Source organism: Echinococcus granulosus (assembly GCF_000524195.1).
Source record: "Echinococcus granulosus chromosome Unknown EG_S00012, whole genome shotgun sequence".
NCBI lineage: Eukaryota > Metazoa > Platyhelminthes > Cestoda > Cyclophyllidea > Taeniidae > Echinococcus > Echinococcus granulosus.
In genome coordinates this window covers 353,720-378,222 of record NW_020170392.1, presented here as the reverse complement: position 1 = coordinate 378,222, position 24,503 = coordinate 353,720, and the positions used below count along the sequence as shown (strand labels likewise).

General features: G+C 42.8%; 3 protein-coding genes across 3 annotated transcripts; 1 reads left to right on the top strand and 2 right to left on the bottom strand. All coding sequences in view use genetic code 11, as the record gives it.

Annotated features, from left to right (window-relative positions):
• Positions 1-121: 121 nt before the first annotated feature.
• Positions 122-2,937, top strand: EGR_02594 (Golgin subfamily A member 7B; the record flags this gene model as incomplete). Its single annotated transcript, XM_024491843.1, has 4 exons — positions 122-226; positions 1,433-1,585; positions 2,703-2,804; positions 2,884-2,937. The coding sequence occupies 4 exons, from the start codon at positions 122-124 to the stop codon at positions 2,935-2,937; spliced, it is 414 nt and encodes a 137-aa protein (XP_024353658.1).
• Positions 2,938-3,477: 540 nt separating this feature from the next.
• On the bottom strand, positions 3,478-14,903 carry EGR_02593 (Rho GTPase-activating protein; the record flags this gene model as incomplete). Its single annotated transcript, XM_024491842.1, has 17 exons — positions 3,478-3,667; positions 3,744-3,870; positions 3,968-4,084; positions 4,147-4,224; positions 4,300-4,401; positions 6,226-6,327; positions 6,852-6,888; positions 7,031-7,141; positions 8,367-8,471; positions 9,810-9,944; positions 10,033-10,140; positions 10,387-10,635; positions 11,227-11,376; positions 12,535-12,710; positions 13,266-13,427; positions 13,730-13,784; positions 14,841-14,903. 17 exons carry the CDS (start codon positions 14,901-14,903, stop codon positions 3,478-3,480), a joined length of 2,067 nt encoding a protein of 688 aa, XP_024353657.1.
• A 1,753-nt stretch (positions 14,904-16,656) lies between these two features.
• On the bottom strand, positions 16,657-23,280 carry EGR_02592 (ATP-dependent RNA helicase DDX42; the record flags this gene model as incomplete). Its single annotated transcript, XM_024491841.1, has 12 exons — positions 16,657-16,898; positions 18,062-18,526; positions 18,714-18,896; positions 19,386-19,479; positions 19,657-19,754; positions 19,834-19,881; positions 19,953-20,052; positions 20,135-20,332; positions 20,798-21,166; positions 21,294-21,441; positions 21,644-21,823; positions 22,985-23,280. 12 exons carry the CDS (start codon positions 23,278-23,280, stop codon positions 16,657-16,659), a joined length of 2,421 nt encoding a protein of 806 aa, XP_024353656.1.
• Positions 23,281-24,503: the final 1,223 nt, after the last annotated feature.

The following is a 24,503-nucleotide window of genomic DNA, read 5'->3' as shown; positions in this document are numbered from 1 at the left end:
ACCTGATTGCAGTTTTAGATGTCAAATGCTGTTGCCTGAGTAACATAATAAATGGGTTCGATTGACTTCCATTGACTCGTTCGTCTAGGTTAATGAGGAAGTGTGGAAAGAGGGCAGCATAATGGCGTCGACACCAACCTACAATCCGGAGGCCCTGCTTCAGCAGGCTTCAATGGCCAACCTCCAGCGCGTCTTTGTTCAGCGCGATTTCACGGAGGGGACCGCCGTCAGATTCCAGACTGCCCTTCCTGAACGGCTGACGGGCAAGGCTAGTACATTTCGTGGACTTATCCTTTTTTGTAAACTTTTGTCTTGAGTTGGATGTCAATTTTCCGTAAATGTTTACACCTACAGTGCCATTTACGGGAAACTTACACTTGGAAACCAGTGGGCCTGACTTTCTCAATTTTCTGTATCTCTAGGAAGTTAAACATGTATTTCGGGTAGTGAATGCTTTTTATTTGGTTACCTACTGTCCCCTAACTATATTGCGAAATCTGTGAAGAAATTGGGTGCAAAATTGCGTTATTCTTCATAATAAGTTCAGTGTAGGGTGTCGCATTGTAAGACAGATAGCTAAAACCATCAGCAAAGGCTGGTGTTGTGCAAGCGTGGTATGAAGTTTTCTTCAGCGGTGACCTTTTTGATTCCCTAAAATAACTATTCATGTGGTTTGTTCCCATATTCTAAAACGTACTAGACTGTAGGAAAGTGTTTGGCTATGTGGTAAATGTGAGTATTCAGAGAGGTTATACGTGCACTAGATGAGCGAGCTTCGAGAGAGAAATGTGGTTGGAGTTAGCCTTTTGTAAATGAGATTCAGTTTGCTGTTTTATGCAGTGAATACAGCATTTTATGCTCAAGTGTTGGTTGTAGTGGTCGGAGCAGTCAGATGATGTGTTTAAACGTAGTCCCAAAACCGATAGTTTTCAGTAAATTCAGATCTAGCTGGTGCAATTCATTGCAGCTCCATGAATTCTGATTGGATTTATGCAACAATCCTTCAGCTGAACGAAATGGTAAAGGAAAAACTCGTTCATTCGAAATGACGAAAAATAGATCAAATCTTATTTTGCACAAACTACATTGATGGATTTACCATATCAGCAACAATGACCTTAAATTTGTTGTGCATTAGCTGACCGTTATATTTGCTGCTCCAGTTGTTAAAAATTGTAAGGTTAGTTCGGTTGAACTTTTTCGATCTCCGGGGTGATTATAGGGGTTATGAATCCAAGGAACGAGCAGACCTTCTTGCCAGAGGAATTGGAAACTGAAGCCTTGGAGAGTGAATATCCCGTGCAATGCGGGTAACATTATGCTACACCATAAACGAATGAAAGAACCACCCTAACAGTCCAACTTCTTGGTAAAGACAATGAAATATGCTTTAACGCAGAATATTCAACGACACATTTTATCTGTGCTTTAGATTCCACCGGAGGAGTTCGCGAAGGCCATATCAGATTTGAATGCAATGTTTGACAAAGCCGAGGCCTTAACTCCGGGCGTGGTTTGCGAGAACCTTACCGGCTGTCTCACAGCTTACCTCCTCTTTCTCTGCATGCCTACACATTATGAAAGAGTGTGTCCACACAGTCATCCCATCGCCAACATAGCTTCTTATATGAACTCATACATTTAAGTTGTGTTAGTGGATGGTAACGCGAAAGCAATCCTTACGACCAGTATCAGGCATTCGCATTCGGAAGTAGCCTTATTGCCGATATTCAGAAGGGCGCAGGGGCTGAATCGTGGAGGGTTGCCAAAGCCTTGATACGTGCGGTTAAACCAAACATCATTTGACCTCATTAGAAAGCCTGTGTCTCTTTGATACAGAATGTGTGATAGCCACGAATGTCTAGCTACTCAATGATCTCATTTAATAATCTATCATTGGTTTATTAAACACGTTGGGTGAAAGGTACGGCCTGGAAACTGCTCTGTGATGTATGCTTCCGCGCGTTACCTCCACTGGGGATGCTTTTTTCTGGTTCCTGTAAATGCAGACCGATTTGCTGCTAGACAACATCCCAATTTTATGCTTTCGTTAACTAGGGGCGAAATAAGGAAAATTCGTCTTAAAATTATTTGGTGTTTTCAGTGTTAAGCACTGTAGCCCTGTAGAGCAATGCCAATATCGAGTATCGGTAAATGCGCCTCTAGCTGCCTTGATTGAGGAGAATGTCCGGTCTGTTAGTGATTACTCGAGGTTTTTTGTCCGTAAAATTTAGTAGATTAATTTCTCCTACCCTTCACAGGCTATTTTGACTATCTCAAGACCCATCACCATTCAGACGTTCCTCGACGTATCGTTCATATGTTACGCATGGATTTTACTCTACCAACACTTCTAAGTCATATCTGCGCTTACGCCTGTTTGTCCTCGCCAATTATAACCCACTAGGACATTCATTGAAAGGTGACCTTTGTGACAGCTATAACCCTTCCAAGTGTCCCTACTCCCTCTAGCAGGAACAAACATTTGTGCACGCGCCTCCCTGGGTGCTGTTTGCACAGCTATGTTCGAGTCCACGCACCTGGGTCTTGCCAGCTTAGCTCATAGACAAAGGCATGGAATCCGGATCCCTATTTAGGCTTCCTCCCGGCCTATAGAATGCTGTAGACGGGGACACTTTTACTGTTTATCAATTATTATTACTAGACAGGACAAAGAATCGCTTAATGTTATCTGCCTTCAGATGCTAGACAAGATCGCCTATCGCGTGATCCAGCTCAACGACCAGATATTTATGCCCCACGGCCTACTCATGATCGACCCAGCGGAACGGGGTCTGCGAGTGGTAAGTTCGGTGGGCCCCGCTGCCGACGCTGATGTCTGATGCGCGTCTAAACTGTTTTTTATCTTTCCCTCTCGTCCAGATTGAGATATGTATCCTCAACAGTACCGACCCGAATCCCAGCCAGCAACTCTAGGGCGAAAATATTGGGGAGTCCCAGTCCTTTGAAAGCTTCCTGTATCTATATAGTATCACACTCTTACTCCTTACCTACGTTGTCCCTTTAACCTACTGCGTGCATTGTGTGTGTATGTATATCTGTGTACGCTCTCACTTAAAATTTTCAGATTTGAAGTGAATACATGGGCTAAAAATAAGCAAAAGAATACATTTTTATGACATTAGAGATTATTTCTTTTTCTTCGGGAGGAGGGAGCAAATGGGTTGTTGTTGCAGGAAGCTGCAGAGATATCATTTCTCTTTTTGTAACAATCGTTGTAAAAGTATAATCGCAACCTTGTTATAACAAAAAATTGGTGATAACCAGACAGATGCATGAGAAGGTAGTGGAGAAGTATTGTGATTAAGCAGTATAAAACGCGGTGTAGAAAAGGGAGAAGAAGGGGAGGGGAGGGCGAGGTGGCGCTCCACGTCCCCTTGACGAGCACTGAAAGACGGTCGCAGTGGGTCAATGGCTGTTGCCTTTTCTACCAATATTTTGACAGTAGGTACAATATTAGTTTAACTGAGTGGAAGGGGCAAATACAGCGGCGTTGTTGGTGATCATGAACTCCGTGCACGCGCAGCCAACGATGGGAAAGTGGGCATAGTCATCAGTTGGCGTGTCCTGCCACATTATATTCGGTCCGAACACGAGGGCCAAATTTTTCGCGCTCATCTGGTTGGCACTTTCCAGTGCTGCAACTCTGAAAGTGGGCGTGTTGGAAGCTCATAGAAGTGCGAGAAAAACACCGCTCTTTGCAATGAATGAAGCCGACTTACTTGCTCAAGTGCTCGAAGATCAACTTGGCAGTTGCGTAGTGGCACTCAGGCAATTTCTGCAAAATGCGTCGCATTTTGCTGACATTTTGGTCGACTGAGTCTGAACCCATTGTGGAGCTAAAGTCCTCTTAAAGATAGAAAACAACATAATGCAATCCTGCTTCCCAATTCTCCCCCCACCCTGCGACACGGTACAAAGGAGTAGGGTGTCAGGTGAAACTCACTGAAATCGCTGTAAAGTGAGTACAAGAGAAGAGGCTCCTTGAGCTCCCTTAGGAACAGCTTCAGACTGTCGGAAAGCTCATAGATATCCCATTCATCGGAGTTCAGTGAGTACTCGCCTATGACAATAAAGTCAGATGCAGGACGCTCTTTTTTCAATAAGGAAGAGAAAACCACTTACTGTGATTTACTTGATTGCGCAACTTTTGAATAACGGCGCCATTGCCACTCCTGCGATAAAGACCACTGGTTTCGAGACCTAGGTATTTAGAGAAAGGTAATTACGAAGAATCCTCGGTTGACAAATGGAGAAGAATGACGAAGCAATACTCACCTCTGGCCTCCACCGCAAGAATTACTCGTGTAACAAATGTTGGCACCTTAGTTTGCTCCTTTTGGCACAGTTCAATGAGATTTGAACCGAATACGGGCTCATCTAAAGAGCAAAATGATTCATTTAACGGACATCTGAACAACCCGAATTTAAAATAAAAAAATTTTGGGTAACCAGAACGATAGGGCAAATAATCTTATATTGTTCCTGTTCGTGAGTGCTACTAGAGGCTACGAAACCCAAGTTCTTAATGACTTCGCCACTGGAATCACGGAGGTGTTGATTGCACTCCCGTCAAAAGCATATATTTAGCTGTTTTAAACGCAATCAGTCTGTTTGCACCGCGTGTCACAAATATGTGACGTTGGTAGGAAACGTGTCGATGGTTTGGGAACCCTAATTGAAATGGCATTGTCCTACCATGTTAGACAATCCATTGTCAATTTGAATGGGTGGGTTTACAATGGCAGCTCAACTTGGGGGGTGAAGCAAAGCAGTGACAACTCCACGATTGGGTGAGTAGAAGCACAAGTTTGTAAACAATCAAGTTTAGGCATGCGTGCGCGCAAACACACAAGCATGAACGAATGCAGCACAGGGCCTTACCAATGATGGCAAAAGAGTTCGCACGCCTGCATACACACAGAGAGAGAACTAGGCTTTGGTTAGCATCCAATCTTTTTCCGCAGCTCCATTTTCGCTACCCTAACGATGATTGTGGGTGTAGGCTGTTGCCAGCGTGAGCTTAGGGGTTACACATCTACTGATGATTGCAGTAAAGGAAGGGGAACACTCGGGAAGTGAGGAACTTAATCTGAGGTCCAGTAGTCTACTACTCCGGCATATGTACGCAGATATTCGGACCGAGCGAAAAACATGTTAAGTAGGTGGAGTGGATGTAGCGAAATAAACAATTCACGAGGTCAAGTTGCGGAGACTTCATTTATGAGTGGAACACAACGGAAGTAGGTTATATTGCTGTTAACAACAACTGTGAAATTAAGTCAAAAAGTAGGTATTTGCGAAATTAAATTTTTGGCCTATTCAAGGCGATTCCGCTCTTTGAAGGACAAGACAGTAAACGCTTCAGTCGCTATTAAAGACTCATTAAGACAATTCATCGCAATTTTTTGGTTAAAGTATTAACGAGCACGAAATGGCAGTGAAACCTCACTAACTCGTACAGTCAAAGGTATATCTAGTCAAGACACACAACAAGGAACATTAAGAAGGATATATTGACACAAAAGGCATTGTTTGGTACCAGTAGCTTTTACAGAGAGGATTTGGCTCAACCACAAACTACTCCTTATCAACAATTCCGTCTGTCAACACGCATTTTTAATGAACAACATCGAATAACAATGCATTCCTCTAGCATTTAATCACAAACAAGTAAAGCAAAACTTTCATTTCCCTCTACTTCAACTTCCAACCAGCGTTCACCTAATTCTTGCCCCAACTCAGTGCCTAAGGAAAGAATTTCAACGGGTAGACGCCTCTTGCGATAGTGCTATCACCCGTGACATTTCACAGTGTGAATTTAGTCGAGATTAACCAAAGAGCTAGAGTGGTAAATCTTTCGTTAAAGCAATATTCCGTGATCTAAAGGAATGAGGAGTTGATCAAAATCCACTCTGAAACTAACGTCAGCAGCAAATTTCAGTAGCATTTGCAAAATGTCGACGCATGCTTAACCAAAACCCCTCGAACCTCCAGAAAGTAGTAATATGAAAATAACCAACTTCCTACAGAACAAACATCAATTTGCAGACAAAAACAGACACCAACATACTGGTTGGTTCTAGGCGTCGATATAATTCGCAAAAACCTGTAGTCGTTGGCATCAGCAGAAAGTTAGACGCTTTTAATGCACTCCTTTTCAAAATAATTTGACAAATAGCAACGATGGGGAGGGAAGCTCACTTTGAAGGATGCCTGCTTCGCGAATGCTCTCCAAGGTGGGCCGTTTGCGGAAGAATTCACGAAGCATCACGACCACCTTTTGATCAACGTTGGGTGGCGGACCTGACACAAAGAAAAGAAGCTCACAGCTAGTAAAAAACTCCATCAATGTAAATTAATGCACCAATCGAGCTCTCTATAACCGTGGTTAACCTAACCGATCACAAAACATCACCAGAGCAAAGCATTTGATAAGCTGTAAGATGTCAAAAGGTAAAAGGGGAGTTGAAAAAAAAAATTTGGTTAATATCACATAAGAAATAGTCAGTAGCATTGAAATGATGGCCAATGCCTGTTGAGGAAAAGAGCATAAAAATGTCCATGCAGATTCGACCAGCAGTAGATGAAATAGAGAATACTCATTTTGACAGGCTGTCAATAGGGTCAAGGATATCAAAAGGGGACAGCTATAACGTCGCAAAGGCAGCTCTAGCGTCAGAACGTCCTTTAATGGTCATTAAAGAAATTAATGTGGCTTAATTGCTTATCTAAAATGACAAGATTTAGTGACTAAGGGGCTAGACAGACACGGTTAACTATAACATTTAATGGTAGAGGATGGCGCAGCACTATGAAAGTGGACTTACGAGTGGAGAGAGCCCTTCTGTCGAATCGGTCTTCCTTCTGAAAAAGGAAGAACAGTAAAATAAGGTTAGTTTAAAAGGCCTCAGCTCTTATGGACAGGTAATGACACAAACCTTTACAGAATCAAGAAGAGCTTAGCTATGGCATTATTTTTATTAAGGTCAGTAATGAAAAAGCCTACAACAAAATCTTGGGAGTACTGAAGGGCTGTTTCCCAGGCTTTTCGAAGCTCCGCGGAAGACACTTCGATGAGGTATTCGGCCACATTGTCGGAGTCAGTGAAGTCCTTCAACTGAAAGGGAAAAGTCTATTAATTCATGCCTGTCATCATCACCCGAATGCATTTGAGTAAAAGCCACGTGTGGATTTGGCGATAGTGAGCAACCACGCTTCAATGAAACAAAGCATAGTAATTGAAGAGGCAGTACTGCTGATAGTAGTTGTGGTGATGAGTTATTCAGGACAGTGCTCCGTAATAGTGCAAACACAGCCTAGGCACGAAAGAGCATGATGCAGAATACTAGGGCAAATGAGGCGATAGGAGGACAGGCAAAAGTGCACGTGGTGATGTGCTAGTGATTGAGTGTACGCCTTTCCCGCATTCCTTCGCAGTGCTTGCTGCTCAAGCGGAAGGGCCTAAAACCTCCCAACCGCATCCCATCGTAGCCCTGTAGCTGCAAATTCCTCAAGACCTCCTAGCAGCAAAACACTACGGCCTTTTGTAACGAATATTTCGTTAACACTATTTTCGGGTATTTGCCCCCTGATTTCTATACAAAGGCCTTTAGAGGAGCAACTCAGAGTTCCAGACTGTTGCATTACTTTTATTCTAATTCTATTCTACCCTTGCATTACTTGTGCTTATAATGCGATCGACATAGAAGAGAGGTGGTTATACACATATGATTGTGTAGTTTTGTAGAACAAGAATTTGGCATTAGCCAGGGTCCCACAACGTGATGTTTGAACATCGCACTAAAAGCAAAATTGCATAAAAAATCTCCCAAAAGGCTCGTTTTCAGGTTTTCGAATTAATGCAGGATTCTCAGATAATACAAAATTTTGTTTGCATTTCAGAGGGTAGGACCCTAAGCACACCCCATAGGGAAAGGCGGCAAGCGCAAAGTGATGCCGAGAGGTGGTGAATAGTAGATACAGCAGCACAAATAAATATAACAGAATTCACAATTTGTTTGATCGCTCAAATGCAGCATCGGATAGATCCGTTTAGCCGGAATTTCAAGTAGTATATGCATATGAGGCTGTAAACTTTCACTGAATCAAACTGCGCACCTCCAGAGATCAAATTTACTTGTAAGTCATTTACCAAATCTACAGCACAAGTTATGTTTGATCAGGTAAACTTGAGAAGAAAAGTAGGGAGTTCCTACATTCTCTCAAGCTGCAATAGGCCTTCTGCGCTGGCTGGGGTAATTAAAAAGCGCATATGGGGTTGTAAGTACGTCGGGACGATAAAAAGATGACGAGGGAGGAATAAGGGCAAGTGCCTTACTTACCACGAAGGTATGCTCGCGAGTGGTATGAGTCTTGTCGGCGGGAGAAATATGGAGGTGTTTCACGTGCGACTCCAGTTCCGGTTTGCCCGATATGCAAGAGCCCTTCTGAAATCCAAATGGAGAGTTATCAGAAGTGAGGGGAACGCCATAGTTCAGCGCTCTTTCTACGCATAAGAATACCACAACAGGTTAGTAAGGAAAGCAAACACCAAAAAAGCAAAAATCGGAAGCATTTCAGACGTGCACCGATGGCCAGAAAGTGAAATTCAATGGAGTGGCGACACCGATACTCCGCTGGCCTCAAAACGCAGATCCGGCGATAAAGGAGAAACAAACTTCCCATTTTAAGGGAAACGACAATAAATGCTCCATGGAAGGAAGCGTTTCGACAAAAAATTACGCGTAGTTGAATTCAAACACTGGGAATGACGCATTCCCCTTTGGGCTGAGATACTTAGTGGGAGATCATGTAGTAATAATTTCAAAAACTAGGCTTCATCTTTCTGGAAGCTTTCCCATGAAAGACACTAGGAGCACAAATAGTGATGGATAAAGAAATGCATGTATTTATTACGAAATCAGCACTTCTGGATAAGATAGGAAGAAGCACGATACTAACATTGGGATTGTAACTGAGAATACCCGAGGGCAAAATGATCGAGCACTAAGCTATCAGTAAATCCTATTCCAGCAGCAGTGGGAGAAGAAGTATCACACTGATAAACGCATAACCAAGAAAAGGATTCGCCCGGATGGGAAATGTGAAGCTGAAAGTAAATGCGCAAAAGCATCACGACTCGAGCAAAAGGCGGGTTAGCAGGGACCGTGGTATGCGGCTGGTTAAGTGGAGAGGGGCATAGTGGAGGGAAGGGGCGGGAGGGCTAATGCTTCACTTTGGGCTTACAGAAAGGAAGTTGAAGAATTTTATTCCTGAATCGGACATTTTTGCGCTACCTCTTGGTGAGACCATCCCAATCGATTTCGCAGGATCTAGAGACGCTGCAGCGGGCTGCTGGGAATTTAAATTAGCGGAAGGGAAAGAAGAAAGTGGCATTCAAGTTCTTGGGTAATAAAGAGTAATTGCTTTAATATTGTACATGACATTGTTTATTCTCATGGTTCATACGAATGAAAATGACAGTAAGTATAAAATGACTCCCTCGAAAGATGCTTGACTCAAAGAAAGAAAAAAAAAGGATTTGTAAAGAAGACATACTTTTTGTGTAGTACAATAATTTTAATACTTTGAAGAAAGGACGCTTTCACCTCCACGGTAAAGAGAACGGCGGAAACAGGCGAAAAGACAATCCAAACTAACACCCCCGTGTTTACAGACATTGACTAAAAATCATGCCAGTGTGATTTCTTTCAGAATCAAATAAAACTGTGGTTCTTCAAATCCCACATTTCTCTGAGAAAATCAGCAATAGGGCGAGGACTTACTTGCGCTTTCGAATCCTTATAGACATAGAGAGTTGGGCCAATGAGAACAAGGATTGAGGGAATCCACTTCTTGGGAAGGGAAACTCCGTTTGCCGAGTATTTGGTAAAATTTACTTGGCCCCGTCGCTCCGTCGCCTAAATCAACGACATCGTGATTTTGGAAGAGTTAGCAGCATTGCATAAAGTGTCGGAATATCTAAGAGCATTCAAAGTGACGGCTTACACGAATCTTGTTTTCAATAGGTCCAGTAATGTGATCCTTTGAGACCCGGTAGAATCGGCTTGAGCCGTCATCTTGTGCAGATATTGTCGAAAGATTGTCACCGCTTTTCTACAAGTAATACAGGTTAGTGAAAGACTTCTTAAATTAGCTAAACGGTGGGAGTATCAATAATGACACTGACAGTCGCTTTGGCTATTTATCCAATTGCAAGAGCCCTGATTCAGCTTTCAAGTTAGCGTCAAGGCACCCTGTTCAAAACACCTATGTCAACAATATTCACCATTAAACCTGCCTCTCAAAAACTTCAAAGAGGCTAAAGGAGATGATTAGAGATTAAATAATAAGAAAACCCACACAGACGGGAGTTTTTCGAGCACCAAATTTGGCCTGAGCCTCGCTAAGATCGATGGTGTTGATGGTTCCCGGGCTGAAACAGGTGACAGGGGCTGAAAAAAGTTCGCCAATCGTACTCGTTGGTCGTCTGCACGACGCAGGTTCGATGGCGACATTTCGCGGCTCCACTATAGGGAGAACCCAGGCGGATCTGCGCGAGGTCTTCTCGTAGAAATAGGTTTCACCGTTGACACTTACCGCCTTAACCCACTGTAAAAAATTACGCAAAAAAGAAACATGAAAACGAAATGAATTGAATGACCAAATTGCCTAACCCTTGGCTACGAAACACCGTGATCATGACGTGTATGAGATGCTTTGTTAAGAAAAGAGTTAAAATGCACCACCTTCAGTCACGTGACGTGATCAAGCTAATTGCCAAAATGGCCCTTGCCAGAACCCATATTTAGCAGTCACGTAGGGAAAGGGCAAGCAATCACCTTAATCTGTAGAACACAAAGTAATAAGGATGAGGCAAGTTAAGATCGAAGCAGAAAGGAAGGTCTCGGCATCAGGTACGCAAACTCTGACAAAAACAATGTTGGCGGCACCCATACGAATTCGGTGAGCATATAGTGATGAAATTACCAAGCACGGTTTACAGAGCCCAAAAGGTAGGCTCTATTAAAATGGATGTAAATTTTACATATCCAGCATGTGACGCAACATAAAGATGCACAATCACAAAAAGAAGAGGGAGCGATTTTGGTAGCAAAGATTAACAGATATGAGTGGCACATCTCTCGATGAATTAATAAGGCACCACAGTGGCGCAGGTCAGAGCTGAAACCAACTCACTACCTGATCTGTCGACTCGGGATGGATGTAGAGACTATTTCCATCGTCGTCAGTTTTCTCCACCCAGCCTCCAGGATGCCGCATTCGGATATTCTTCTGCTGCGAAGGTGATGGGCTTTTGCGTTGTTGATCGTCCTTTTGCTGCTGATCCTCCTTGCAGCAGTAAAGTGGGAAAAGTACATTACACATTGAAAAACTAAGTAAACTCGTGACTAAACAAGAAGAGTAGATTTACACTGGAGTAGACAAAAAAACAAGACAGCTCTACCAGCAACCCACTCAACAGGTACTGGCATGAGAACCCAATTCATTTCCATTTCTCATCTGTTGGCTAAATATCATTGTCGTTAGCAGCATGGTCACCATCCCTGTGGTTGAAAGTGCTAATGTGTTGTCTTCTTCGTCGTCCTTGCCTGACGGTAGGTGACGAAAAGACGGATCCACTGCTATCGTGTGCACGCGTAAACGCATGACTCGGTCATCTATGAATAATGGGTTTGTTGACAAAGCACATTTTCACGTAGGCGTGGGGTTTTGCACGTGCCTGGACTTTTGGCATACACACACGACCGATCGTGGATGAGTAATACCCGAGTTCACGCGACAGTGACAACGGTACGAAAGCAACGAATGAGGCTTTTACTAACAAAGATTCGGTTACTATTTCGGATGTACACCACACTGACAGAGGAATTTTACATCCATAAAAACGAGGTGCAGTGACATGTCTGTCAATGACCCATCACTCATTCTGACTGGTAGCACAGGCGTCTGCGGACCTTAGGTGCAAAATGACTTCGAAATAAACTACTGTACCTGTTTAATTTAACAGCATAAAGAGCACCAATTTTGGGGATATACTTGGTTTTTTTCATGCTGCAAGAATTAAAAACAAAGTGGGCTGGCAAACCAATAAATGGCGTTGATTCTTTCTAGGATTCAAAAATCTGTAAAACAAAGGATTATTTTCATAGGTACGCAACTAAAGCTGAAATAGAAATGCTATTTCGTGTGAAATGAAACGAGTCCCGGGGGATCAACAACAGATTTCCCAGTTAAATGCTAAAGTGGCAAATTACAATTAACAGGAAGGGCAGAAAAGTAAGACCCAGCTCACAGTCTCATTTAGTTATTATCATAAACCTACTTAGGAGTAAAGAACTGCTTCTGTTCCTGCCAAAATAGCATTTTAGACACATAAATAAAGTTGGAATCTATAAAAAGATGCATAATGATCGCCTTGCATAACGCGTAAAGCAGGTGGCAGCATAGCTAAGTCAAGTAGATGCCGTAGATAAAAAGGTAACTCACGACGTCATAGGCGTTGAAGCTTTCGAAAGGTTTTCCCTTTTTCGAACCCATCGATTTGGCATTCGCGCGGGGAGGTTTGGGGGGAGCCATTAGGAGAGGGGTGGCGGAGACGGCGGAGGAGAGGCTTGGGCAGTCCGGCCTCACCGAGGCCGAAGGCACGGGAGGTGGAATTTGAGCTGTGGCAAATGTAGCAGGTGATTATTTTAGGCGATAGTGTTTTAGACCAACCACACATGGAGTCAGCAATCGTTAGTATCAAGTGGCCTTTCCCGAGGCAATATTATGGGGACAGATGGAAGTCTATCAAATCCAAATATTCAAACACTAAAAGGAAGGAGGAGGAATATGGAGATCAAAAAAATAGCAAACTAAATAGTAATGCACTTAATTTGCTTTTCAAGAGCACGTAAAAAGGCAAACCAATTTCAGGCTGTAAAAAATTAATTTATTGTTAACGTTTTAACCATTAGTGTCCATGTGGCCCAAAACGTAGTAGTTTAAAACCAGAGGCTACGTTACGAGAATATTACGCGCAAATGGGACTGATGACCTCAGATTAGCTTGCGAGAGCAGCAGGCACGAAAGATTACTATGATAGCCGTTTCAACACCAGGTTAGTTCAAGTAGGCGCGGACGGCAGCGGATGCCATAATCAACGATTACAAAATCTAGATGAATAAACGCGACCCCAAACTATAACGCAATTGTGGAAAATCAGAAATAAAAATTACTTGGCTTCTTAGGTAATGTTAAGCTGTGAGAGGAATGAAAAGCTGATCTAAAGCCAGCAGGGAACTTGTCACTTGAACCCCTTTGCTCAATACTCGAAGAGGCACTTTGACTTTCGATGTTTGAGTATTCCGGTTGAGGTAAGGATCGCGAAATTGGTTCATCTATAAGTCAAAATAGAGAGTAAAGAGGCTCGTCAAATACGCGTAAACAATGGCATACACTTAGTTCATTAATGTCTATGAAGAAATGATAATGGAAGCGGGTTGTTTGTGCAGCCATATTGGGACCATATAATGACGAAGAATTAGTGAATAATATTCCTAGCACGTACCCACACATATTGATGAATTAAAAGTACAGGTGACAAAAGAGAGTTCAGAGAATAACAAATTTAACATAATATATGGAGTTCTAATGTGGTGCTCTTAAGGCCATTAAAACAAGAATCGGAGTATATACTCACCATCACCTTTAGGCGTATCAGTTGTTTCCATTGAACAATATATGATTTCAAGGGTCTAAAAAGAAGAAAGCTGTTGAAAAAGTCATACGGTTTGCACACATAATGCGACTATTGCTAAACTTTTTGAGCTAATATAAAGTACGAAAAATCGTGGTATTTACGTGACATAAATAAATGCTACAGTCATCTGCTCATGAATTTCAAAGTATTCTAAAAGGGATCATAATATCATGCCTAAAGGACCTATTTAGGAACTTGCATTAGATTAATCGTTTCATCCAACAATAATTATAATTTGCGAAAGGAACTAGGTCCATAAGTACAATGAAAGCACCAAGTCCAACAAAACCCCAACAATTAAATCCAAAGAGAAGTAAGGGTTGAAAAAGGCAGTAACATGCCATTGGAAAAGTCAGATTCCTAAACGGTGCACAAAACAACCAAGATTGACAGCAAAAAGACCACATATTTACTATTTTAGGATACAGAATAACAAAAATAGAATGCTAACTAGTAAGTATCGGAAAGGAATAAAAGTTGAACAAATGCCCTATTAACCACATTTGCATTTTCGACATAAAGCAATTATACTACACCAACTCCGTGAGTCAAAAGGGAAGAATGCTACAATAAAGATGCTTACAATGTATGCCAAAGCTCAAAAAACTAAAAACCAAGGAAACATCTAATAGAATTTCAACACCATGCTTCAAATTCCCAAATGGTCTGGGCTTAAGGAAATATTTCTCAATAATAGTTGCAATAGCCACCATAGCAAATCATTAGGCACACAAAAAGCTCCCTAATTCCTTTATTTCACAGTAGATAAGCGAAAGTCGCGTTGTAAGCACCGACCGAACTGGAAAGGCAGGCTGCCGATCGGCAAAACAAAGCCTCAAGCCAGGGAATTCAAAGTAAGCGCAAAGTTAAATGCTTATATTAACAAATTGAATGCCACAAATGCCTAAACAAATTTTAAAGCATTAGAAATAAACTTTCTATTTTGCAATTAAAAAATGGTTTGTTAACTTTTTTAGTTACAAACAGTTGCATTTTTTGCGAATATTTGCAGTACCCTGTTTTATTTTGTCGCGATAATGCTACGGATCACCTTAGCACGCTCTATTATTGGCCCCCTTTTTCCATGTTTTTGGTAAATGAATTGCCCAGGCATAAGTAAGTAATTTTGGCGATCTTAACTGTTATACCTTACCTCATCTTTAATAGTGTGTGCATTGGTTATGTTTTGCTTGTTAGTCGACGGAATATATCGTCTCACACTGAATCTTCTCTTTGTTTTCCAGACTTTTTCTACTGCCAATAGCGTTAACAAAAGTCAGGCGAAGGATATTATTACGATTGTAGAAGCATGCATGAAGAATTTGGAGAAAGCCGATTCGATCGTGCTTCCAGCAAGCGATGAGAAAGAACGCAAAAGGCGGAAGGTTCTGGTCAATTCGTTTCATGTACGTTCACAAAGCTAGTTTAGCAGAGTTGTACAGTCTGCTCTTTTTGTTGCGTTAATGATAGCCCTGGAAATCAGTTAGGATTCTCCTCATCCTTATGCACATTTACCTCTAGACAAAATGTTCCGTAGGTTTATTAAGTCGTACGTTTTTCAACAACTTGATGGAAGCAGTAATTAATCTTCGCCATCCTTGCCCTCCTAGTGATTGAGCTCAGGCCTTATTTGCCCTCATGTACTACTCTGCTTGCTTAGCTGTGTCTTTTCCTTTAACAGAACCCGATTATATCGGCTGAAAAGCTGCAATCCACACTGGACTGCATGTGTAATGAACCGCCAACCGCAGATTCCAGCAAATAAGCCTACTTCTCTTTGGAAAAATTTCTATTTTAATATATTGTACTTTGTCAAAATGGATGAGATATCTGGAATACATACCAATTTTGGTGTTGCTCTGCATTTCGCATGTTTAGATTTGTTTTTTTTTTCTATTGGGTTGGCATTCCTCACTAGATTCATTTTGAATTACCGGTGATGGGATGTTACACTTGGTCATTAGTGCCTCCGTTTCAGCCATGCTACCGTTCGGTTCTTTTATCTGCAAGTGTTTGCGTTCAGTAGACAACAAGAGTGAACGCAACGAATGTTACGTTCGCATCGGCGAACTATCACTTATTGTTTTCGGTAAGTTGGTTGCGGCTCAAAAAATTCCAAACTTATCTCTAGACTTCACAACGGGCCGACCAGGTTCGGTGGTAGGATTTACCGAACACGCAGTCTTGAAAGTCTCCTGGTCCGATTTCTTACGCCATGTCTTGTCAAAGTAAAAACAAGTCTCGAAGCACACACCAGTTCCGGTATAGATACTTTGTGTCGCCTAGCTCTAATGCTGCTTGATGGCCGTGCTGTAACAGAGGATGTCTTGATAAATTCAAGCGGGACGTCTCACAATGCAGCACCGCCAGCGAAGTCTGCAAATTCCGATCTTACAAACATTAATTATGATTTTGGAAGTGAAAGGTCCAAGTATTGTACTACATTACTGTACCCACATGGCTTAATTTTCTACACCACCTCTGAACTAGACTACCGGAGGTGAATCAAGGCGTAAAAAGTCCCACTGCAGGTATCCAGCAAGCACTGCATGCAGCCATAAAGCTGATGAACTGTAGGTTACAACGGTTTGTGCCCTCACTAGTGTCTAGTAGTCAAAGAACAATCTTCATCAACCATCAGAACAAATTGTTTTAGTAAGGCATTACACAATCTGCTATATTGTATGTACAGCTTACATTCGTCACCACGCATCGACAACTTGAAACTAGACGAGGTATTCGCACCGAGGTGGTCTAGACACAATCAATGCCAAATACAGAATCCCTAGAGTGACTCAGAACCACGACACAAAAGGCATTACAGGCACACAACGGGTATTACGAGTTAAGGAAAAAGTAGATTGCATTTAGTCCCAACGTGATCGCCTCCGTTTGGTCTGCAGTGCGGAGGCGACACCAGAAGGAGGAGGGGCCTGGGGCACCCGAAATTCGCCGACGGCGTCGCTCGTAGTGGTGGCAGTGGCGGTGGTGGCGCCGAGGAGTTCGGGGTGCGTGTACTTTGTGGACTCCACACCCGCGGAAACGAAACGGCGATTGTACTGCGACGCAAACACTGCCTTCATTGCCGCCAGGCGATCCGTCTGATGTGCTGAAGGACACACGTAGCATGACGTTCCGTTCCTACTGACACTTCTCCAGCTATTTTAACGCAAACTCGGACCCGACGTGTCTGACGGCAATCTTGATCGCCAATATTTGTGAAAACAGGGTATTGATCGCTTTCAGATACCCAGTAAGGCATCTAGATCCCAGTATTTTAAGGAGCAGCAGAATACATACGCTTTTGAGTCTCCTCCATTATTCTTTTCATGAATCCACAGTACTCATGACCGCTACTGGGGTCGTCTGGAATTTCACAGAATGTCTCTGTTTACATTTTCGGAAAAGTTCTTCGTAGATTATTTCAGAGCATTCTAGAACGTTCCAAACTTGTGCTCTCGTCCAATTCTCCTAATTGGCCAATATCACATAGCGATGGACTTGGAGTGCACCACTAATCACTACAAGAGCAACATCAATCAAATGCTACAGGTGCGCAAGAATAAAATCATCCCGTCACTACTAATCTGGCCGTCATTTTCCAAAGTTCATGTTATGCTGCCAGCTCATGCATGTTCAGTGGTAAATGGAGATGTGGGGCATGGAAGAAGGGCTCTTGATTACCCTCATTTGGGACAAGACAGGATCCAAGCTCACATGCATAACCACCGGTTATACAGCTGCATAAGGTAGAAGTACAAGTACTGATTAATAAAATGAAAATTCAGCTTTTATCGCATAGCAATCAGACTAGAGCATCCCTAGGCCCATATCCACTGTTGTCCCTTTTCATAACGGGTTACTCATTGCGTTTCTCGAGAAAAATAACAGTGGCTTTTGGATTACACCTTTGCACCTCGTTTCGAACGGTTTTTATCACTTTTAAGTACAATACCCTCTGTGCCTGGATAGGTCCAAGCCAGAGGCATAGTAGAGAAGAGTGTAAAAATGAGAACAGCGTATGAAACTATTGCCTTTTAAGCAACGTTAAGTACACAGCTGACTTTCGATCCATCTTAAAGTAAATGCCATGCTTGAGAAATACTTGATGATGTAACGAATTGTGGGCGAAAGGGCATTATCTAGCTGGAAACGCTTCACCAAATGCAAATGATGATTTAGATGTAAACGAAACCCATATCGGGAAGGAGATAAAGCAACCGACTCTGATGCTTACATGAAAATGCGATTTTAAAAGGGGAATAAACCTACCACTGGAGGCAGCGACAGTGGCCGGTCCACAACCAGGCTGCCATGATGGGAAGTGGAGGTCAGAGATAGAAGAGGCGGAACCAGTGGAAGCAGATTCGGAGGTGCCCTGACCGGCACGGAAATCGGTGCGTGATGGCAACGGCCTTTCACGGGGTTGAAAGCCAATGCCGGGCCGTGGGTGTTCTGCCCGCGCCGCTGCCGCCTTTGCCCGATTCTCAGCAAACCACACGCACTGACGGGCGATCTCAAGGAGGCGTGGCGGCACTGCCTGGCCTGCCAGTTCCAGGTGACGCACCAGATGTGCTGCGAAGTCCGCAGGATCACGACCTGCCACGAATAGGGTGTACGCCGTGCCCTTGACACCAGCTCGACCTGTACGACCCACACGGTGAGTGTGAGTGTCGATGTCGCGAGCCACCTCGTAGTTCACCACGGTATGGATGCTGGGAATGTCCAGACCACGAGCTAAAATCACACGAAAGTGGTAAAAGAAATCCATACCTGCGCACCTTTTCAGCCTTTATTTTCAGTGTTCAAACTTAAGCACTTTCCATTGAAAGTCTAAGTCGCCTGCATTTCTAAAATTTTCACAATCATTGTGGAACCAACAAGACCAGGAGTAAGGAGTGAATATAAGGGATGGCAGACTTACAGGCGACATCAGTGGCAACAAGGATGGGGGCCTCGTTGTGCTTGAATTTGTGGATGACAGTGTTGCGATCCGACTGATGCATGTCACCATGAAGGAGGAGAACCTTCATATCCCGCGCTTTCAACTTCTCCACCACCTCAACACAATGTGCCTTTCGCGTCACAAAGATCAAGACGCTGCCCTCTGAAAAAGGAGATGTGCAGGTGTTAGTCAAATGTCGCTTAGTATTAGTCAAGAGCTGACCCCAAGTACCTCGTGAATGTCAGCACTCAAAGTAGAACCCCGTGCACAGAAGAAACCGGACACTGAGAGGTACATCTTGCAAATTTTTACCCATTGAGATTGCATCAAATGGTTATCCACTCACGAAAAGGAATGACTTTTACTAAACTTTAGCGTTTTAAATACACTTATAATCAGATGAAACTTTTCAGTCTCCTGCAATTCGGCCGTAACACCATTATCATGGGGATCCACTACCAGCGCCCCTCCACAGTAGTGATAAACCCTATTCCATTACTAGCGACGTGCGTCACAAATCTGACATAACATTTGGGGATCAGTGTAACGCAAATAAGCATGGATGCAAGTTTCACAGAAAAGAGAAGACTAGCACATCAAATTTTTGGTTGAAGGACCCTAATTATAACATTTTCTTAAAAATTTACTAACCTGCAGTAAAACGAACCACATTTCGCGTAAGCCAGTCCCACTTTTCATCCCACTTGTTGAAAATCTCAATAATCTGAGTGATATCTTCATTTGCCTACAAAGAAAGAGGTAAATCTTGCATATTTAGCAACGGTAATCCATCCAACCACACAAAGAATACTGGTAATCCATTATTACGATAGCAGAGCTAACATCTACATTCGCTCCTCAAACGGACGCATCATCAGATATGAAACTAAATAGAAAAGTGAATAAATGCTTTGATCATTACCTCGCCAACTTCGCCTTGCACAATACGAACCGGATCAGTGAGAATATCGCGTGCCAAGCGCTCGATTCGGCTCTTGAAGGTGGCACTGAAGAGAAGAGCTAGGGAAGATCAAGCCAAATATTTTAGTGTCGAAAAAAGGAAGAGGATACGAGATAATAACTAAGAGTGAAAATTTACCTTGTCTGTCGGGACGAACATGATTAGCAATAGACCTCACTTGTGGTTCTGGAATTGAAAAGAAGGAGTAATAAGTAGTCAAAAAGAGGAGTTTAGATGTGCTGAAATTTAATAGTTACCGAATCCCAGATTGAACATCTTGTCAGCTTCATCGAAAACGAGGAATGTTACACGACGTAAGTTTGTGGCCTTCTTCTTAACTAGATCAATCAAGCGACCCTTGAAGGGGAAAAAATTCCATTGAAGGGACAATATGACTGCGGTAAGAGGTTATTTTGAGGCAGCAAATGAGGCAACTAACCGGTGTACAAATGAGGATTTCGCAGCCGACCTCGCAAGCCTTCTGCTGCTCCCACATGCTCCCACCACCATAGGCACATACCACGTTGAGGTTGTAGGGTTTGGCCAGCTTTTTGGCCTCTGTGTAGATCTGAATGGCCAATTCGCGAGTTGGCACACACACTATCCCAATAGGACCATCTCCCAGCTTCAATTCCGGCTAAAACACAAACAAGGAAAGCCGTTTTAGACCTGTCCAAGTAAATGCTTATTACCTTCAGCAATGGTACAGTAGAGACGTCTAGTCTTGAATAGAAAACAGTGGTTCGACGCTAGACGCACCAAGCCGTGCATAATGGTTGATAACTACAAGCCGAGGGTGCTTTGGAACACTTTCACGCCTCCCTTCCATAATTAAAACTAAATTACAATTAAAAGATGTTTTTCTACCTTATGTAAAATCAAAAACTTATAGGGCTTTTGAGTTCCATGTAGAGTATGAGAGGTTTCGGTTTCACCACTACCTTACGATTCCAGCGACAGACTTAGGGTACTGTAACAAAACGATGCCTGCTTTAGGTGGACAATTGATTGCACAGGTCTTTCAGTCTCTCGTGATGGGACTGCTACTACGAGTGACGAGCAATAAGAACGCTTTTCTCCGGTACTTGGATGTGAGGCACACCTGAGCCATGATGTGAGTGATCATCGGCCAGAGGAAGGCGACAGTTTTCCCACTTCCGGTCTTGGCGATGCCCACAATGTCGCGCCCCGATAGAGCGGCGGGCACAGCAGCAGCCTGAATGGGCATAGGCTGCGTATAGCCCGCCTGCCTGATGGCTTCCATTAGTGCGCCATCCAAATTAAGGTGGGCAAAAGAACAAACAGGTCGTGGAGGCGAGATGCCGCTCAGACGAATATTTAACTTCTTAAGCAAATCCATGACACCTGTCTCGCTCAGTGCTGCGATATCAGGGTGCTGGATGTAGAAGTTCTTGCTGAATGGGGTGTAGTTTATGAGAGAGTGGTCGATTGGTGGCAAGGGATCTATGGTCTAACAAAAAAACAAAAATCGTTAAAGACAATCGGCAACCTAATAGGAAAATTAAGTCGGTAAAATTGCACATAATGGGCTCATCAACGGGAAAATGTATATCAAGGAAAAGCGTGCTTTATGATACCTTCTTCTCCATCGAAATGACGTTTCCCTCCTCGTCATACTCATATATTTCATCCTCGTCACCAAAGACACCCACATTGGGATTCTCCTCCATAAAACGCAGATACGCCTCCATTTCATCCTCCTGTTCAATGTCATCACGTACATTTCTGCTTTCAAACAAATATGAATGAGATGTGAATCCAGTAACTGCGACGAATAAAAAACTAGTAAAGCACCTCTTCGTTTTCTTGCTGTCATCTTTCTTCTTCTTCCCATCGTTTGACTTCAATTTATCCACTTCTTCCTACAAAACAATGCAGATATGAAGGGGAAATAATGGGATGTTAAATTTCGCTCATTTTGAGAGACAAGCTTGCCTCAATGCCCTGCATGAATTTGTCCAAAGGATCATCGGAGTCGTCTGAGTCAGCAGCCTTGTCAGCAGGACTTCCGGTCTCACCGCCTCCACGACCGCCCTGTGCGGCAGGGCTTCCGGGAGCCGGCAGGTATTCCAACTCATCATCCTTCTCTTCATCGTCGTTAAAGTACCTATACAAAAGAATAAAATCAATTAAGTTTGCATGCTTGGCAATAAACTCAGTTTCAGAAAGGCCATCATGTAACATAATCTAAGCAATTTTCGTCAAGTATACGCGAAAATAATGTTAAGAAGACTACCTTAGAACCAACGAAACAAGCTCTCCCATCATTCTGTCTCAGCGGGGAATAACTAACTCATTTACTTTAATTTTCATATAAATCACACACCTCGAATCCAAGGAAAAACTAGCTAAAACTGGTATTTAGTTCATATATCCTCTGAGGCAGAAAACTCATTGGGTAGATTGCTATTCTAATCGACGCAAATAATCTGAGTTAAGCAAGGTTGCGCAGTTTTAACAAGAGCTTGAAAGATGAAGCAAGGGAACGATGCTTGCATTATTTAGTCCCAAATGAGTATATGATTCAGTCTTTTCATTTTTTTAAAAATGTTATGGCCTTTGAGTAGAAGCACCTTAGCGAAATTTCAATGTTGCAAAGGAATCATCACGATTTTGACCTAGAATGGAGCATAAATAAGAGGCGATTAGTGTAGTGGGACTAATTCATCACTTAATTTGAAGTGCGTCTTTCACGCTGAATTTTCCAAATTTACATTGACAGAAGAATTACCCATTTAATAGAGCCGTTTCGATGTCACATCCCTATATCTATTTCTCAGCCAATTCGGCCACCCTCGTAGCAAAATACTTTAGAGAGGGTGGCATTAAAAACCTGAAATGAGGCTTAGGTGAAGCAAAATTACGCAGAATTTTCACAGAGATATCTGAAGTATGAAATGTGTGCTCTTGGCATTACTCATTCTGAGAGAAGGTAAGGCAAATCATTTAGCAAGCCAAAGTTGCATTTCCACCCAAGTGCACGCATTAAGAATTCAATACCAAGGGCATAGTCATAAAACTAAGATAACCACGAAAGAACTTCAAGATGACATTTACGGGCGCGTTAAAATTTGGGTATTAAATTAAATCAACCTATGCGAGATATCAGTTGATTTCACCTACGCAAAAAGGGAGTCAGAAATGAATTGATTCAAGAAAGACACATCGTTCTCAGGACCAATGAAAAAATTAGGAAGGCAATTCAAATATATGTAGGTGCAGCAGCAACCCCAAAAAATACTTCTGGACGAAGAGCAACCAAACTTACTCATCATCATCCTGCATGCGGCGCTTGCCCAGATGAGAAAATGCTCGGGAACTGCCACCACTGGCCCTTTGAGGGTTGTAAGAAGGCGCAAATGAGGTCTGTGCCCTGGGTGGAGCACCCGCGAATGAGGGTGGTGGTGGGTAGGCGGAGGATCTAACCTTAGAGGGGTCATTGGAGCGATCTTGCAACTCCTGAGCCGTCATTTCAGCAGCCTGCAAACTGTTCATTGACAAGTGTGACTGTGGACCACTGGCCGAAATAAAATTCATGCCCCAGCGACCTCCGCGACGCGACATTCTGTAGCACTAACCATGCAAGACAAGTGAAGGGTATAAGAGTAGGAAAACAAGTAATAAAAGCCTGGTTTCACAAAAGGCTATTATTACAGATAATTAAATTGTTAAATGTCAGATGAACGTCTAGGAACGAGAAAATGAAACCCCAAGAAATATCAAGCAACTGTATCAGATCCTAGGCGACGCGAAAATACCTGGGCCAAGATGGAACGAATAAACGTGGAAATTATCTGACAAGAAGCTGCACAAAATTATCTCTGTCGCGCTACATAGTGCTACTAAAAACGAGACGATGACCCGGCCCACCTCTTAATTACAAGGCTGTTAAGGTACTCGTTTGCTCTTGGATTGGATGATATGAGCGACGAGTAATAAGGGAGCCTTGAATATTCCGACACTATGTGAAGGAATCCTGTTGAAGTTATTCTCTCTTTAGAAGTTGGATATATCAGATAAACCCTTTCACGAATTTGTTTGCCGGTATCGGCCCTACTCAAAAATACCTGAAGAGGAATTTGCCTGTTGAAATCCCGGTCCTTGAAATGCTAACCAGATGGGGCAGAAATTACTGGGTCAAAAGCAAGCATGCCTTTTTTGCACAAATATGAATTGCGACACGCCTGCAAAACATCATTCTGATACACGCATTTGAAATACTGTCAAAACTCAAAGCTGTTCCGTTTTAGCAATTGGCAAAATGCTGTTCGTCTCGCACTTTTAAATTAGCAAATCCTAATTCTTTTAAGTCAATCATTTATTCTTATACCTTTAATAGCCGACCGATAGTATACATGGAAGTTAACGTGAGTTCAAACACAAATGTGCCTAATCTGCGCAAATAGACTGGTAGGATTCACTTTGCTAGTAGTGCTGTAAATGTACTGGCATATTTCTTATGCGGCATTTTGTGCGAAATGCAAGCTGTTCCAATTATAGCCAGACTTTATGTGCTGTGGCCAAATTTTCTTTTGTCGCTTTCGTGTTGTTGCATGTTCTTGTCAGATTACCAGAAAATGGGATTTGAAGGTGATACGAATGTTGCATGAATCACAATTGTACTTAATAGTCGAATCAAGGATTGACTGCCTTGAATGCGAAAGCTATTTGATAGCCTAAGCAGCCCAGTTCGGCTTCTATGCTCATTAGCGCTTGCGCACGCGTGGCTAGCCTTTTCCTAGGAGCAGAGCAGTGTGTCTCACAAACTATCGCTGCAACTAGTCGAT